This window comes from Cynoglossus semilaevis, chromosome 17 (assembly GCF_000523025.1).
Source record: "Cynoglossus semilaevis isolate Cse_v1.0 chromosome 17, Cse_v1.0, whole genome shotgun sequence".
NCBI classification, from domain to species: Eukaryota; Metazoa; Chordata; class Actinopteri; order Pleuronectiformes; family Cynoglossidae; genus Cynoglossus; species Cynoglossus semilaevis.
In genome coordinates, this window is record NC_024323.1 from 2,347,542 (window position 1) to 2,364,980 (window position 17,439).

Below are 17,439 nucleotides of genomic sequence, written 5' to 3' on the forward strand. Positions count from 1 at the left end.
TGGTGAAAACATCCCCAACTTTAGGATTCCTTTTCCGCTCTTGTACCAAACAATGGTGAAAACATTCAAACTAGCAAAAAAATGCAAAAAATGGTTGCTAATGGATGGAAGACACTGTGATATCATTGATTTGTGTCCTAAGAACTGGACATCAACAACGAACTCGTTAGACGAAGCTTCTTGATAAGTAGTGTGTACACATTTTAAAGCATTCGTCATAAATGACACGACGTGCTTAAGGAATGGAGCGAATAATAGTAGAGAAATCGTCCAATCTCCACGCTGTTGTCCATCTTTAACAAATATGTACACCTCCCTAAGGCCAGTTATCCAGGGTAATTGAGGGCGATGACTCCGGTGGCTCATGTTTGTACAGCTGTTGAAAAACAAACAAGATTCCCAAATATTTCTCATCTCATGAGCAATTTCCCACCTTTCCAAAATGCAGCCGGTTTTGTTATTCTTTTAGGTCGTCAGTGTTTTCCATTGTTGCCAGATTTCCTTTTTCTATTCTTTTTTTTTTTAATTTTACATATTTTTATAAATAGTTTGTATTCTACCAGTCACAAACACAAATCTTCACACCTCAGTTGTAATTTTACATCCCGCTCCGACAAGTTCAGAACATCAGTTAACGTTCCTGGTGATATTTGATGCTTCACATCAACATAACGAAATAAATAACCAAGAGACAGAACATTTTTCATCGCTACGTCTCACAAAAAGTCAATACAATTTTTGATTTATTTTTTATGATTATTTTGATTATTATTATTTTCCCCCTCTTCAACCTCTGACCGTCTCTCCTGAATCACTCCAATTTAGGCGTGCTGTTCCTGCAGTACGGCGATGAGACGCGGCGGGTGCACATCACGCACGAGCTGAGCAGCATGGACACGCTGCACGCTCTGATCGTCCACATGTTCCCTCAGAAGCTAACCGCGGGGATGCTCAAGTCCCCCAACACGGCCATCCTGATCAAGGACGAGGCAAGGAACGTCTTCTACGAGCTCGAGGACGTCCGTGACATCCAGGACCGCAGCATTATCAAGATTTACCGCAAAGAGCCCATCTACGCCTCCTATCCGGCTGCGGCACACCTGGCCAATGGAGACCTGAGGGTGAGTGGGATGGATGTAGGTGTGAAACTTTTTTTTTCTACATTTAAATCATGCTAATATGGAATATTATGAGTGGGAATAACATGGGATTAGCCTGACATATGCTGTTAGTGTTCTGTGATAAGGCTCCTCTATAAGTTTGATGACAGCCTCAGTGTTCAATAGTGTTCTGTGATAAGGCTCCTCTATACGTTTGGTGACAGCCTCGGTGTTCAACTCCGGCTCCCAGTTACTAACAAGGTTTGAGTTTGAGTTTCGTGTCAGAATCTGAGTCACATAAAGGTTCAAGTGAAGTTCACATCTAATCAAGTCCCCAGTACTGTGGTGTCCGAGCGAGTCTCCAAGGTTTCAAGATTCAAATCTGAGTCATCAGTACCCCACGAGAGGATGAGTGTATCCAGGCAACTGCTTACTCTGACGGGGTTGGCTCCGTCAATTTCTTATATAAACTTCATAGAATGGAAAAAAAGAAAATATAGCAACAAGCAACAAGTGTTGTTGGTTAATTGAATCACACAGATTGGTTATCGGTGTAACCCAAAGCTAACTGAGGTTAGCATGACTCGACTCGGAAATAGGCAACTGGAGTTGAAACATCTCCCGAATAAATATAAATAAAGCAGGAAAATACATGGACAACTGTAGGACCAGACAGGCCTGATAGGGTTAGATCACTAGAGTAACATTTGGACCTGATCGTTCATTTCAGAGGGAGATGGTCTACTCCTCACGTGACTCCTCCCCAACTCGCCGTCTCAACACCCTCCCTTCGTCGTCTTCCTCGGCGACGTCCGGCTCACCGTCCCGCTCACGCCTCTCCTACAGTGGAGGCCGTCCTCCGTCCTTCGCCGGCTCTCACCCTCAGCACGAGCAGGGTCGTCACCCGCACCATCCCTCAGCCAACCACAGCGCTAACTCAGTCCTGTCCCCTTCACCTAGTGCGATTCTGGAGCGCCGCGATGTGAAGCCAGACGAAGAGGTCTCAGCAAAAAACCTGGCATTAATGAAGAATGAAGCCTTGTACGCAGATCCGTACAGCCTGATGCACGAGGGTCGCCTCAGCATCGCCTCCACCCAGTCTTTAGCCGCCCTCGGAGACCCCTTCAATTTCCCCGTGTCCACTGGTCTATACCGTCGGGGCTCTGTTCGATCCCTCAGCACCTATTCGGCGGCCGCTCTGCAGGGGGACCTGGACGACCCCCTCTACAAGCCTGGAGGGTCTCTCTACTCTGACACATACTCCTCAGCCACCCTGGGAATGGGGTTTCGCATGCCGCCCTCATCCCCACAGAAACTCCCCGACATGCAGCTGCGGGAGCGGGACTATTCCAGCTCACCTAGCCGAGCGTCACCTCTCAGGCAAACGTTTCGCAAGGACTCAAACTCTTCTTCTGTGTTTGTGGAGAGTCCAAAGTCGAGACCCAGCTCTGGTTCAGAGCCTCTGTGTCTGACGGCCGGACCAGGGGAAGGTGGCAGGGCCACGCCTGGCTTTGGTTCCTCCTTGACCGGTCAAGACTCTGACAGCAGCAGGTCAGTAACAAGGCTCCATGGTCAACTGTGGTTGTTTCTTTGTTTCTCTGAGATGGATGGAGGGATGGATGGATGGATGGAGGGATGGATGGATGGAGGGATGATGGATGGATGAATAAATGGATGGAGGGGTGGATGGATGGATGGTTGGATGGATGGATGGAAAGTTTCCTCTTCTAAGACCTTTTTTTTTTTAGCCTCTTCAGTACATTATGTCATTGATGTAACATACAGGGATCATCGGCTGGAGCGAATGGAGGCCATGGAGAAGCAGATCGCCAGCCTGACTGGCTTGGTGCAGAGTGTTCTGACCAGAGCACCGGACAGCGACAGCACGTAAGACTCCATTACAGCCCATTAACGCAGTACAACTCACAGACACTGCTTCAGCCCGGGAACGTTATTGACAGGGACAGCGGCAGACTATTATCTCTGCCATTATCAGTTCTTCACCGCTCAAGTGATGCAATTATTTCTTGTGAGCCGATTGCGAACCCAGAGCACACTGGCCTGTACTACGCAGCGCCGTCGATACATTGACAGATGATAGATTTCTGTTTCAGTCAATATCACGCGGCGGTTCACACTCATAACAGCACAACAGCTGCCTCTTAACAGGAGCACCTGCTAATGTGATCACTGTGATAGCATGCACTGGACGTGCTGTCAGCGTTAGCAGTGTAATCGGCTTGCCCTGTGGCCATTAATCCTCAGATGCGGCCTGCTGCGTCTCTGCATGATGGCCGGCTGCCCTCCGGACCAAGGATCGGAGTTCTCACGGCCCTTACCTTTCTCTTCCAGCGAGAAGACCGAAACTAACAGTGACGGCTCTGCCACTGGAAGTGAGTACAACAACTTAAGCTGGGGGGGGGACGGGGCGGTGGGGGGGGTCTGCTGCTATCGGAGGTAGAGAGAGCAGAGGAGGTTGAAGGACTGGTACGACACTCATTCTCATCATTGACGGATATGACGAGGATAATTCTTTCTCATTTAAACCATTCATGCCTCATGAATTTCGAAAGATTGAGAAATATTGATTATTTCACCGAGTTCTACTGTGACCAACGGATCAAATATAAGATAGAAGAAACGCGACCGGTTAATGGGTTTGATCAATTTTCCATCAATTACGCTATTGATTGAGGCACTAAAAATCATAATATAAAAAAATGAACGCAATTTAAGCCTTCTTTTCCTGTTATTTACTTGTCGTTCACTACCTTTTTAATGAACGGAAAAGGAGACAAATGACAGCAGATTATTTTCACACCTGTTTTTGTTTTTGACTGATCCGAACGATGGAATCATTAATATGGGAAGTTGTCAGGACTAAGTATTGCTTCAATCATAGTAGCAAAACTAAAAGAAGACACAACATTGACTAAATGTTGTCACCGAAAGAAAAAAAACAACTTTTTTTGTGTGATCAGTAACTGCTGTCAGCGACAGTTGTTCTTTGAATATCAACAATATTCCAAGGTTGTCCTGCTCTTCTGTCCCCGTTCTTCCATTCATTTCTTAGTAATTGACTCATTTTTTTTTTATTATTCCAGCTGGGCGGCTGAAGCACAAAGGTAGTTGACATCTTTTACTCTCCCATCATTTTTTATTTCCTATCTCTATGATTTGATTTCTCCTCTCGGACCTAACCTCCTGCTCTCTGCCCTCTGTTTGGTTGTTTGGTGTTGGGCACCTGTCGGTCTAATCCTCACCTTTTCCTCCTGGTTGATTTTTTGACGCGAGAATTTCTCCTTTTTTTTTTACTCTTTCCACAGTTTGAACTTTCTGGGTCTCTTGGGGGTTCCTAAAGGACGATCGGTTTTTTTGTTAAGAGGCTGACAATGTGTGTGTATATGTGTGTGTGTGTGTGTGTAGGGAGTGCTGTCATAGTGCAGCACTTAACCTTGTATTAAGACAAGATAATGGAAATCCCCATTAACAAAAGAAGCACAATTGTATTGGATAATATTAGCATGAATACATGTCACATTGTATTTATGTGAATCTGTGTATGTGCATCGGTTCCCTAAATACTATTTCTCCCTCTCTTTTTATTTGTTTGTTTCTCTGTGTGCATGTGTGAGAGGTTGGCAGGTTTAGATTATGTAGAAACTAGCTAAAAAAAAGCAGAAAAAGCAGGGTTGCTAGAATTTGTTGTTAAAATTTTTTTTTTTTAAATGGGTTGGTACTATAAAAAAAAAATCAAACCAGTGTTAAAGATCATCTGTGGAGAGAAAAAAGAGAACAAAAATGCATGTGCGAAACAAAATGCTAGCTAAGAACGTAGCTAAATTCGTAATTATACAAAGTAAAACTGCAGTTGTAAGCCCAGGGAGACCTAGAAGCTGGATTAAAAAAAACAAAAACAAAACATAAAATATAATTCACAATGTTAGCTAAGAACATAGCTACAAGCTAGCCTAATAATATCTAAACATGAGCTAATAAATAGAGTCAAGCTACTGCTAAACGTTTGCCAAACCGATATTTTAAGAAGTCAATTTGTCATTGAAAAATTGGACCTAAAAACTAATTGGACCTAACTCCACCTTACAACCTTACATTAGCTTAAACATATGAATCTGCAGTTGTTTTAAATTCTTCTCTGACTCACTGTCCTTTATAAATGTGCCGTATGTCATCCAGGCTGCCTTCAAACCAAACCCTGCGAACTGACCTCTTTGTTTCCCTACGACCTTCTGGTCACTCACCTTGTCCTACTCTGTAATCGGCAGCTAACACGCCATCGGCACCTCTGGCTTTGATGCCCCCACCACCTTCTAACAGCATCAGCCGCTTACAGATGCAGCTACACCTTCAAGGCCTGCAGCACAACGCAACCAGCTTGCGAAAACAGCTGACCCAACTGCGTAAAATGCAGGTATGTTCCTATATATACAGGTATGTTCCATATATATATATATATATATATGTATATATATATATAAAAAGGGAAAAAAATCCAGCCACATAAACAAATCTGTCAAGCTCAAAAATTTGACACTTAGATAGATTTGAAAGTTGAAAATGTACAACACAATAATTTCATCACCTTCAAATAATATCATCTATTTCCCTGACGATCGAAATGGACAACAGTCGACCTTCTGTAAAAGAATTATTTCTAACATTTCAGTTTTTTATGACACATTGAATTTCAGGCATTGACTCTACTTACATTTTATATTAGTTTGAAAAAAAGTTATAATTCTGTGACCAGAAAATCTCTCAGAGCGACTGTTTCCATAGTGAATCTTTTACTGCAGGTACATGCAGTACTGCCTAGTATTACAGCACATTTCATGCAATTGCTTTTAAAGTTGCCCATGTTCACCATGCGTCTGTACCTAACCGTGCAAGAGATAACGCATAATCATTGAACATTACATCACTGGAAGTCACGTTGGCTGCAGCAGAAGACAAATGGTTAAAGAAAATGTGGAGATGGGGCCTTTATTTATTCCATTTATGCCCTGATGCAAGAGTTTCCATGGTAACCCCAGAAGCAGTCAGGAGCAGACGCCGAGTTAAATGCTGTCGGAGGAAAAGCAGTGGTTTCAACAACTCTCAGGGGCAGAGAAAATAGCAAGAGAAAATGGCAGTGACAGATGATCGTCGCACGTCGCCTTTGTTTCTTGTATCAAAGCAGTCACAAGAGCTGCTTGAGCGGCGATGCAGGGAAATGGAGAGAACCAAACAGCCAAAATGCAGCTCTACTCTGACATTACTCCGTCGTGGCCGCCTGCTTATCCATCCGTGACCTCTGCATCTGGACCAATTTGTTGGCCAGTGCGATAAATGTTAGATGGCAGTCATTAATTATACATAGTTGCAGGTGAGACAGACTCACTGTGTAAACAAAAGCTTCAAAAAGTACAAATATTACTATTAATAATAAGAACAATGCTACAAGCGGCTAACACAAGTTAAATGACCAAACAGAGCTATTTTAATTTAGCCAAACTAGCTAACATTCACATAACTACATTTTTTCCAAAAGATAACTCATAGTAGCCTAAAAAAACATAAGCTAAAATAACTCCTAAAAGCTAATAAGAACAACTTGCTTAATTGTTGTTTTTCCAATGAAACTTCATAAAAATATTAGCAATGTTGTTGCCTTGCTACACTTCCTGGAACATAAGGCTGATCAATAATTGATTGGTCTTGCCTACTGGGTGCTTTCATCTCAGGAGGTTGTATTACATACAGCAGTTCTGAATACTAACACGCTCACAACACTGAGAGCCGAGTCAGCTCGGCGCTCACTGTTCACGTGACAGTCTTGGAGCCTGTGCTGTTCTTAAACAACAGCGCTAGCGAGCGTTTATGTGTCTCAAATATCAGACAGCAGAACTGTAAAAGCACACAGAGAGTGCGGTGATGGAGTTTTAATACATTTACCAAACCAGCAACAACAACAACAACCGGTTGTGAAAGTAGTAGTAGCTTTTCTAGCACTAACTGAGATTGGTGCCACGCAGGTTTACCCTCAGCATGGCAGACTAAAACCCTGGTCCCAAATTTAGGTAATTTCTTAAACTCAGCACAAACACTGACCGAATAGAAATTATTTTCAAAGGGAACCAACTTTACATGATAAAAACGACTCAAACGTCAACACAAATTCCAAGTAGCTGATCTGCTATTGAGTGAAGCTGATGTTTTTCGCTAAACCTTTTCCTCCATTAATTTTAATTTTAATCTTTATTCAAAATTGTGAATGTAATTTGTGAATCTTGACTTAACTTGAGCAGGTGTGGGAATCTCTGGGAGCTTCACGATTGGATTATTTGTGTCAGGATGTGGGAATCTCTGGGAGCTTCACGATTAGATGGGATAAGATGGGATTAGATGGGATAAACAAACACAATTTTAACACTTCTTCAAGTTTGGTTTTTAAATTAAATAAATTTTTTTTCAAGTTTGGTTTTTAAATTAAATAAATATAAATTCTCTTTCTTTTTCATCGATAAATAAGAAAAAAATGAAATTACTTTTAAACCTTAAGTAAAGGAAAAAGAATATGTGGAATTGTAAAACTGATTAGGGGCAACACATGGTACTTTTAAACCTTAAGTAAAGGAAAAATAATATGTGGAATTGTAAAAATGATTGAAAGATTGGAAGATTGAAAAAAAAATTCCAGTTCCTTCCAATTGGTGACGACTGCCAAAATGAGTCGATAAATGTCGCCTGTTAAAATTGTAAAATTGTTTTCAAACTTTACACACATGCAGATGGATAACCAGGACTCGGTGAGGGGTCTGTTGAAGCGGACGGAGGCGGAGCTAAATGTACGCGTTGCGGAGGCTCTGAGGAAGCAGGAGGACCCTCTGCAGAGACAGCGCCTCCTAGTTGAGGAGGAGAGGCTCAAGTACCTGAACGAGGAGGAGCTCATCATCCAGCAGCTTCAGTAAGTCCAAGTATAAAGAAGTCGGACGTGTTTCTCGACAGTGATATTGGAGTTCTGATACGATATTTCTAACTTATGCAGTTCATACGTAGGGGCGGATTACAGAGTGACCCAGTAATAAGTAGAAGTGTAATTAACTCCAGCACAGAGCAAGATTCTCATTAAGAAAAAAGGTCCAGCAGCCAATTGAAGTGGCCGTGGAACAAGATCATCCAGTCACCGGGGGGATTCCATAATCACTTCACATTTGGAAATGTCTTACTGAGTAATAATTCCTGGATCTGTGCGCATCAGAAAGGGCTGCTCACGCTTAATTTCAGATGATGAACTTGAACCATGGCCTGAGACTCTCTAGTCTCTTGTTTTACTGCTATTACTGCTATTGTGCCACCAGTCAACACAATAGCAGTACTACGGAAGCTTTATTATAAAAGTTTTGGTCTTTAAAAAAAAGAATTGTTGACTATATTTATGTTATGGAGTTTTATGTTTTTGTCTTCTTAATTAAGCCAATTTCTACCAATTTATGTTCATTTGTATTGTAATTTGTAATTGATTTACTTCTGATGAGCTACCGATCAACAAGCTTGTGGCTAATTATTAGCTATTGTTAGCCAGCTATCGCTATTCCAGGGCTAACTTCATTTAATTGTATATATCTTCACCTTTGGATTTACTGTGGATAGAATTAATGACTTTTGGCTCATTTTCTGTTGTTTTTCAAAGCAACTTTTAGTTAGTGAATTGCTATCGTAGTTTTATTTTTTCATTGACTATAACTAATACTGTATATCACCTGTTTAGTTCATATATTAATATATTTTAGTTCATTTATTCATATTTACATGTTAAGTTCATTTTGGCTAATATTAGGCTAGAAAGAAAGCGCTAACTTAAGCTAGTTCTTTTGATACATTTAACGTAACCCATTCTCGCTGGACAAGTTTTGCCAAAATGAATGAAATCCACACATTTCAAAAATAAATTATTATATCAAGATATGTTAACGTACCTGCAGAAAAAACCACCATATTTGCAGGTGTTATTTTTTTTTAAAAACACTAAATACAGAATTTGTTTTTAGATCGATGCTAGTAATTTCCACGGTAGCAGAGGTAGCAGAGGTAGCAGAGTCCCTGGTGCTCACCCTTCTTCTCTGTTCCATCTCAGTGACCTGGAGAAGTCAGTGGAGGAAATCCAGAAGGAGTCGTCTGTCAACCACAAGCTGGTGACAGTGCAGGAGTTGGAGGAGAAGGCCAGCGTGCTGAGAAAACTGGGAGAAACACTCACCGAACTGAAAAGTGAGTCACTCCGGCACATTTCACAGTCTATGCACCGGGAGGAGAACGGAAAAAAAAGTTAACTCTGGCAGACAATTTATAAAGCACTAATTAGTCACCAAGGCACTGATTGTCTTTTAGTCAGCCACAGCTGGTCTGTCAAACTTTTAATCATGAAGGCTCCGATTGCTCAGTTCGCTCGGTCTTAATGAACTCCCCTGGCCATTCATAGTAGCTCCAAAAACGTTTGTCTGATTACATTAGGAGTTTTTACATTGACAGTGACAGATAGAATTGATTTGTTTGGGCTAACTTACACGCTTTCTCCTGCAGATCAGTTCCCAGGCCTGCAGAGTAAAATGCGGGTGGTGCTCAGGGTAGAAGTGGAGGCCGTCAAGTTCCTGAAAGAGGAGCCGCACAGACTGGACGCCCTGCTAAAGCGCTGCAAGTCCATAACTGACACCCTCGCCACCATGCGGAAGTACGTACCTGCTCCAAAAATACAGTACAAATGGTGCCACGTCCTTATTCAGCAGCGAGGACGAAGTAATCGAGTTTCACTCTCACTGTCTGCGGGCTCGCGGAGAGAGAGGAAACACTTGTCCAGTTTGGCATCAGGCCACTGGCGCTGGCTCCATCTACTCTCTGAGGGTAACTTGGACCTGCTCCATGTGAGGCTGACAGTTCATCAAAACCTGCTTTTCATTTACAAGCCTTGTTAAAAAAAGCACAAATTTAAGCACGAATGTTCACTTTTAAGACAATATTATTTGTCCCTAGAGGCTACAATGTTGCAACCTGTGAACATTAACTGAAAGGATTTGTTCCACTAAGCCCTTAATAATAAAAAATATCAATAGCAGTGAAATTTACTAGAGGTTTTGTTGCAGTTTTGTCTAAGTGAGAGAATGAGAAAGAAGTAATTTTTATGATGTGATGATTCCGAAATACACGTTTAAACTCTCGTATGTTTTTACTTTTCTGTCGTTTTAGCAAAGCAAACGTCTGTTCCACTCGATGTTTTCATCATTTGTCACCTGTCACTTCATAATTACTTGTGTAAAGTTAATTATCCCATATTACTTGTCAGACAAGCAAATGATGGCGTTTGGAGGAAGCAGGAAGACTTCAACAGTTCCTCACTGAAGCACAACGACGACCTACGGAAGTATTCCGACTTCGACATTCCCACCAGCACATCACTCACCATCAATGACCTTGGTGGAGGCAACAGTCTGTCCAACTGGAGCCCTCACTCCAGCCTCAGTCAAGGCCATGCTAACCCATCCGGTCCTCACAAAGACAATTACCCACCTGTTCCACACAAGGGCAAAGCCCTGGAGGAGCTGGAGCGCCGCGCTGCCGACAAAGCTCTGTCCGTGGAGGTCCGGCTGGTGGGTACCATTTTTACCTCCCAACAGTTAATGGATGTAATTAGTGTATACAATCATAACAGGGTTTCACCCAGGTGTAGAGTGTTTACATCAAGCTCCTGGCTCCACAGGCTGCAGAGCGAGACTGGGAGGAGAAACGAGCCAGTCTGACTCAGTACAGCGCTCAGGACATCAACCGTCTGCTGGAGGAGACTCAGGCTGAGTTAATGAAGGCTATTCCAGACCTAGACTTTGCTGCAAAGCAGATAAAGCCGGCCTCTGTCACAACATCCTCCTCTCAGAATCCGGGTTTAACGACAACTCCAGAGCACCGAGCTAACAAACCTTCTCACAAGCTCTCTGGGAAGGAAGGAGGATCCAGACGAGGCTCAGGCAAGTGCTTCTGTGGAACGCTTAAAAACGGAAAACCTTTAAAAAAAATATAGTATAATTTATAAGGCAAATAAGCTTTTGACATATTTTAACATTTTTTAAGGATCTGATACCGCTAAAACTTTTGTTTATGCTTTTTTTTTTACTTTACAGGGAATAAGGCAAATAAGCTTTTGACATATTTGAACATTTTTTAAGGATCTGATACCACTAAAACTTTAGATTGTTTATGCTTTTTTTTACTTTACAGAGATGCACAATACTTTTTTTTGAAAAAAACCCCCAAAAACTATTGACAAGCAATAACTTTCTGTTTCCCAAACACCTGTGCAAATAACCAATAACTGACACCAATACTATAAACAAAACCAGAAACAGTTTTGACTCTTTAAATAAGGATATTTTTTAAATGTAAAACTATTAACAACTGTTTGATTTGATCTAATCATTCAGTGGAGGAAATCCAGAAGGAGTCGTCTGTCAACCACAAGCTGGTGACAGTGCAGGAGTTGGAGGAGAAGGCCAGCGTGCTGAGAAAACTGGGAGAAACACTCACCGAACTGAAAAGTGAGTCACTCCGGCACATTTCACAGTCTATGCACCGGGAGGAGAACGGAAAAAAAAGTTAACTCTGGCAGACAATTTATAAAGCACTAATTAGTCACCAAGGCACTGATTGTCTTTTAGTCAGCCACAGCTGGTCTGTCAAACTTTTAATCATGAAGGCTCCGATTGCTCAGTTCGCTCGGTCTTAATGAACTCCCCTGGCCATTCATAGTAGCTCCAAAAACGTTTGTCTGATTACATTAGGAGTTTTTACATTGACAGTGACAGATAGAATTGATTTGTTTGGGCTAACTTACACGCTTTCTCCTGCAGATCAGTTCCCAGGCCTGCAGAGTAAAATGCGGGTGGTGCTCAGGGTAGAAGTGGAGGCCGTCAAGTTCCTGAAAGAGGAGCCGCACAGACTGGACGCCCTGCTAAAGCGCTGCAAGTCCATAACTGACACCCTCGCCACCATGCGGAAGTACGTACCTGCTCCAAAAATACAGTACAAATGGTGCCACGTCCTTATTCAGCAGCGAGGACGAAGTAATCGAGTTTCACTCTCACTGTCTGCGGGCTCGCGGAGAGAGAGGAAACACTTGTCCAGTTTGGCATCAGGCCACTGGCGCTGGCTCCATCTACTCTCTGAGGGTAACTTGGACCTGCTCCATGTGAGGCTGACAGTTCATCAAAACCTGCTTTTCATTTACAAGCCTTGTTAAAAAAAGCACAAATTTAAGCACGAATGTTCACTTTTAAGACAATATTATTTGTCCCTAGAGGCTACAATGTTGCAACCTGTGAACATTAACTGAAAGGATTTGTTCCACTAAGCCCTTAATAATAAAAAATATCAATAGCAGTGAAATTTACTAGAGGTTTTGTTGCAGTTTTGTCTAAGTGAGAGAATGAGAAAGAAGTAATTTTTATGATGTGATGATTCCGAAATACACGTTTAAACTCTCGTATGTTTTTACTTTTCTGTCGTTTTAGCAAAGCAAACGTCTGTTCCACTCGATGTTTTCATCATTTGTCACCTGTCACTTCATAATTACTTGTGTAAAGTTAATTATCCCATATTACTTGTCAGACAAGCAAATGATGGCGTTTGGAGGAAGCAGGAAGACTTCAACAGTTCCTCACTGAAGCACAACGACGACCTACGGAAGTATTCCGACTTCGACATTCCCACCAGCACATCACTCACCATCAATGACCTTGGTGGAGGCAACAGTCTGTCCAACTGGAGCCCTCACTCCAGCCTCAGTCAAGGCCATGCTAACCCATCCGGTCCTCACAAAGACAATTACCCACCTGTTCCACACAAGGGCAAAGCCCTGGAGGAGCTGGAGCGCCGCGCTGCCGACAAAGCTCTGTCCGTGGAGGTCCGGCTGGTGGGTACCATTTTTACCTCCCAACAGTTAATGGATGTAATTAGTGTATACAATCATAACAGGGTTTCACCCAGGTGTAGAGTGTTTACATCAAGCTCCTGGCTCCACAGGCTGCAGAGCGAGACTGGGAGGAGAAACGAGCCAGTCTGACTCAGTACAGCGCTCAGGACATCAACCGTCTGCTGGAGGAGACTCAGGCTGAGTTAATGAAGGCTATTCCAGACCTAGACTTTGCTGCAAAGCAGATAAAGCCGGCCTCTGTCACAACATCCTCCTCTCAGAATCCGGGTTTAACGACAACTCCAGAGCACCGAGCTAACAAACCTTCTCACAAGCTCTCTGGGAAGGAAGGAGGATCCAGACGAGGCTCAGGCAAGTGCTTCTGTGGAACGCTTAAAAACGGAAAACCTTTAAAAAAAATATAGTATAATTTATAAGGCAAATAAGCTTTTGACATATTTTAACATTTTTTAAGGATCTGATACCGCTAAAACTTTTGTTTATGCTTTTTTTTTTACTTTACAGGGATGCACAATACTTCTTTTGAAAAAAAAAACCCAAAAACTATTGACAAGCAATAACTTTCTGTTTCCCAAACACCTGTGCAAATAACCAATAACTGACACCAATACTATAAACAAAACCAGAAACAGTTTTGACTCTTTAAATAAGGATATTTTTTAAATGTAAAACTATTAACAACTGTTTGATTTGATCTAATCATTTCAAATAAATATCTATTGAAATAAGGTGCATTACTTATTGATATAAAAATAAGGGCATCTACTGTAGAATAGAAATACATTGCATCAGGATTGAATACAAAATAAAAAATACAAATTAATAATTTATAATAAATTAATAAGTAAAAATAAATACATTCAACAATTATATAATAATATATAAGAGGTTGATATCAAGAAAATTCAACAACTACCTACATTTGGACTGATTTAACGATTGTTTACAGTGAGATAGTTGTTTTTCCGATTATGTCGATGTAACTTGAGGAGCTTTTTTGTTTATTTTAATTATCTTTTTTATTGCAGATGAGCTAACAGTGCCTCGATATCGCACAGAAAAGCCCTCAAAGTCTCCTCCACCTCCGCCTCCTCGACGGAGCTTTCCTTCTTCTCCAGGCCTGACCTCACGCAGTGGTGAGCCACTGATTCCTGGAAAAAGTGTTAAGGTAAGATACGTTTGTATAAGTTTTCAGGCAGAGATTGCATTATTATGAAATTATTTCATATGTTGATTTAACAAAGACGGTGCCGACTGAAGACTTTTTAAAGAAATGTAATCTACCCTACAGCAGCTTTTAACACCGCAACGCGACTTTTTAAAGAAATGTAATCTACCCTTTTAACACCGCAACAATTTCACACGGACCACATACATTTACTGGCTCTCATCTGATTTAAAATGACAATAAAGGAGTCACAAGAAGCAGGAGAGATATTCTTGTTCGTTTGATTTTTGTCGCCCACATTTCTGACCCGTATGAAACCCCTTGGTGTATTTACTATTGTAGAAGTCTGAGTCTGAAGAGACTGATGTCCAGAAGCCACATGTAAAACTGAGAAGGGCCGTGTCTGAAAACCCTCGTCCTGCTTCCACACCCCCAACACTGGCTACCGGAGACAGGCAAGACGGGGAGGAGGAGAAAAAAGCCGCCGAATCGGAGGTGAATTAACTCATGTTAAATAATTTCCAACAGCCCGGAAGTGAATGAGTTTGAAAATCGGATTATTTTCTTGTTCATGTTTAATCGACTCCCAGTCTGCCCCTGGCTTTCTCTGCACCAATCCAAACCATGTGTGCGCACGAGTCTGCCCCTGGCTTTCTCTGCACCAAACCATGTGTGCGCACAGTTTTGCTCACTGCCACATGTTCCAGCAGCAGGTGCCTTCTGTTGCCCCTGCCTGTGGCAGTGGGCGAACCCAGAGATCACATACTGCTTATTCACACACATCATCAGTCAGGGCTCACAGATCACAGTCAGGCAGATGCACCGAACACTACTTGGACTCTGTTTGAGATGCCCTGTCGCAATTGTGATAAAACTGTGGCTCAGCAGCAACTGGTTTGGATCCTAAAATCACGTTGTGCTTGTTCTATGGTAACAATTTTTGAACATTCCCTTTACCCCATTCTCGGTTTTGTGTGAGAGCTCCACTCAGACTGGTCACTGTGGTAACACTGATCACACTGAGTGTTATGTCTGTTTGTTATTTTTCAGCCTCGAAAAACCTCCACTCACACTCCACACTTTCTCCACCACGACACATGAATGCAGAAGATGTCACCACTGAATCTAGTCTGTTTGTGCCCTAAAAAAATACATCACATCAGTATCAGTCTAATCCATAGAGTTTACAGTGAGGCCGAGTTGTCTGTTAAGTGAGTGCTAACTTATTCCACAATCGATATTGTAATCGCTGAGTCGTTATAGAGATTTGACGAGTGAAGACAGGTCCCCTGGTCATCAGTACACTGGACGTCTTTGTTGATTGATCAACTGACCAATCTTTTATTTATCAGAAAATCATTGATGAAAATGATTCTACTTGCAGCCCTGGTTATAAAACTCTTTACAAGTGTCTCTTGTGATAGCTCTAGCCACCGTTACAGAACGTTATTGTTTCTTCAAAATAGCAGTGTTCAGACTATAATGATAAAAAAAAGGTTTATTAGTCCTTTAGTTACTCCAGGATGGACCGTTTAGCAGTGATCATAACCCTTTCCTTCGTTCATTCAACTGTGATTCGACTCAGACTGGTCGTGTTTCACGTTTTTGACTTTAAATGACATCAAAGTGCTTCCTTCTTCACAGGAAACTTGCATGTCTCCTGTCCCACACATCGTGTTGACAGCCTGTTCCACAGTTTCACTCTCTGCTTCAGAAGACCCTGTCAGGGATGTACCAAATAACGCAGCAGAGAAGAGACCCTCACGGGATCGAACGGATCACCCCAGCCTTAGACAAACTTTTAATGAAATAGATTTCTGTCGGGGCCTTTCTCAGCCAAAGAGTGAAAATGTGGATCTGAAGCAGGAACTTGCCCTGCTGTTGACCGAGACTGAGGTGAGGGCCGTGACATTTTTTGAGGCCCGAAAGCTCAGAGAGTTTTCTGGAAAAGATCTCAAGACGTTGACCATCTCAGCATCGACAAAAGACGGCTGTGAAGTTCGACTGGAAGAGTTTCCTCTTCTTGTGCTTTTTGTGGAGAAAATAGGTTTGAAAGAGGCGTACAGGCAACTGTTGTCCACTCTTAATTCGAGAGTGAAGTCCTCCCTTCATTCAGTTAGGCAGAACCGTCTGGCGGAGGCTCTGAGAAGAGGAATGGAGTCCGGGGACGTGGTTCTGAGGCTTCAGAACAACACTGTGACGATTCCTCCCGATCCCAGCGGCTCTTTGGACAGGGGGAATCAGAGGAGATCGACTGGGGATGTGCGGCGCAGTGCCTACATGAGGCTGGACAGCTTGGAGGAGACCATTAGAGAGCTGGAGAACACCCTGATAGAGATCAGCGGCCATTCTGTGGAGCAGCTCTACGGCGACACCAATGCTCCAGCGCAGACGCCCATCAGTCCAGCGTCTGTCACCAAGAAGCCTCCGGTTCCGCCCAAACCGTCGTCAGCGAGCGCTGCATCAGTCCAGGTTCATTCTAAACACCTGCTGTTGTTCTTTCTTCACTTCTTCTCCCTGAGCGGTTGTCAGACCTTTTCAAACCTCTGATGTCTGCTCCCCCGATTAAATTCACTTCAGATTGTGTCTTTGATCGAAAATATTTCTAAAGGGGAAAGACAGCAGACCTGACCTGCTCCTGCTCCTGTGTCTGCTCTGTGATTGGTGCTGAAGACGCTGTCCCTGCTGCGCTCAGTCAGTAGATAATTGCTTCTTCATTGATCTGTCTTTGTGGCTTCTCACTCTGTAAACATGACCCGAGGCTGTCTTTAAATAAAAAGTCCCGCAGAGTGGATGCAAAGACGGTTTCTTTTTCCTTAACTTTTCTTATTTCACTCTGGGTGTTTTCCATTTTCCGTCTTCTCTCCTTCTTGAACTGTGTGCACTGTTCTATCATGATGTAATATATATAAAAAATACATAAAAATAGCACAAATCAACCGCTTGACTGCTGCGGAACTGCTTTGATTATGGTTTGATCTCGCCTAAATATTGTTTTTAAAATCACTTTTATGGTCCATTATCTTTATTTAATTATTCAGCAAATTTGATACTGGGTATTGACTTTTTTTTTTGCTGTAAATGATGCAGTTTTTTTTGTGATTTTTTGCCTATTTATTAATCGCTACAGCCATATTGATACTTTTAGATATAGTTTTTAGATATTCTTTGGGTAGATTTGATTGATTTGAAGAGCT

At 42.3% G+C, this 17,439-nt stretch overlaps 1 protein-coding gene across 1 annotated transcript in view; it reads left to right on the forward strand.

The window, feature by feature from the left end:
• srcin1a (SRC kinase signaling inhibitor 1a) overlaps window positions 1-17,439 on the forward strand; it is a 96,793-nt gene that overhangs the window by 68,387 nt on the left and 10,967 nt on the right. Inside the window, exons 7-20 of the mRNA XM_025064858.1 lie at window positions 826-1,121; window positions 1,831-2,651; window positions 2,886-2,987; window positions 3,366-3,493; window positions 4,205-4,225; window positions 5,387-5,532; window positions 7,892-8,067; window positions 9,238-9,368; window positions 9,681-9,828; window positions 10,438-10,741; window positions 10,852-11,113; window positions 14,103-14,242; window positions 14,585-14,737; window positions 15,887-16,714. Of these exons, the coding sequence (XP_024920626.1) occupies window positions 826-1,121; window positions 1,831-2,651; window positions 2,886-2,987; window positions 3,366-3,493; window positions 4,205-4,225; window positions 5,387-5,532; window positions 7,892-8,067; window positions 9,238-9,368; window positions 9,681-9,828; window positions 10,438-10,741; window positions 10,852-11,113; window positions 14,103-14,242; window positions 14,585-14,737; window positions 15,887-16,714 (3,656 nt within the window). The remainder of the gene's footprint in view (window positions 1-825; window positions 1,122-1,830; window positions 2,652-2,885; window positions 2,988-3,365; window positions 3,494-4,204; window positions 4,226-5,386; window positions 5,533-7,891; window positions 8,068-9,237; window positions 9,369-9,680; window positions 9,829-10,437; window positions 10,742-10,851; window positions 11,114-14,102; window positions 14,243-14,584; window positions 14,738-15,886; window positions 16,715-17,439) is intronic.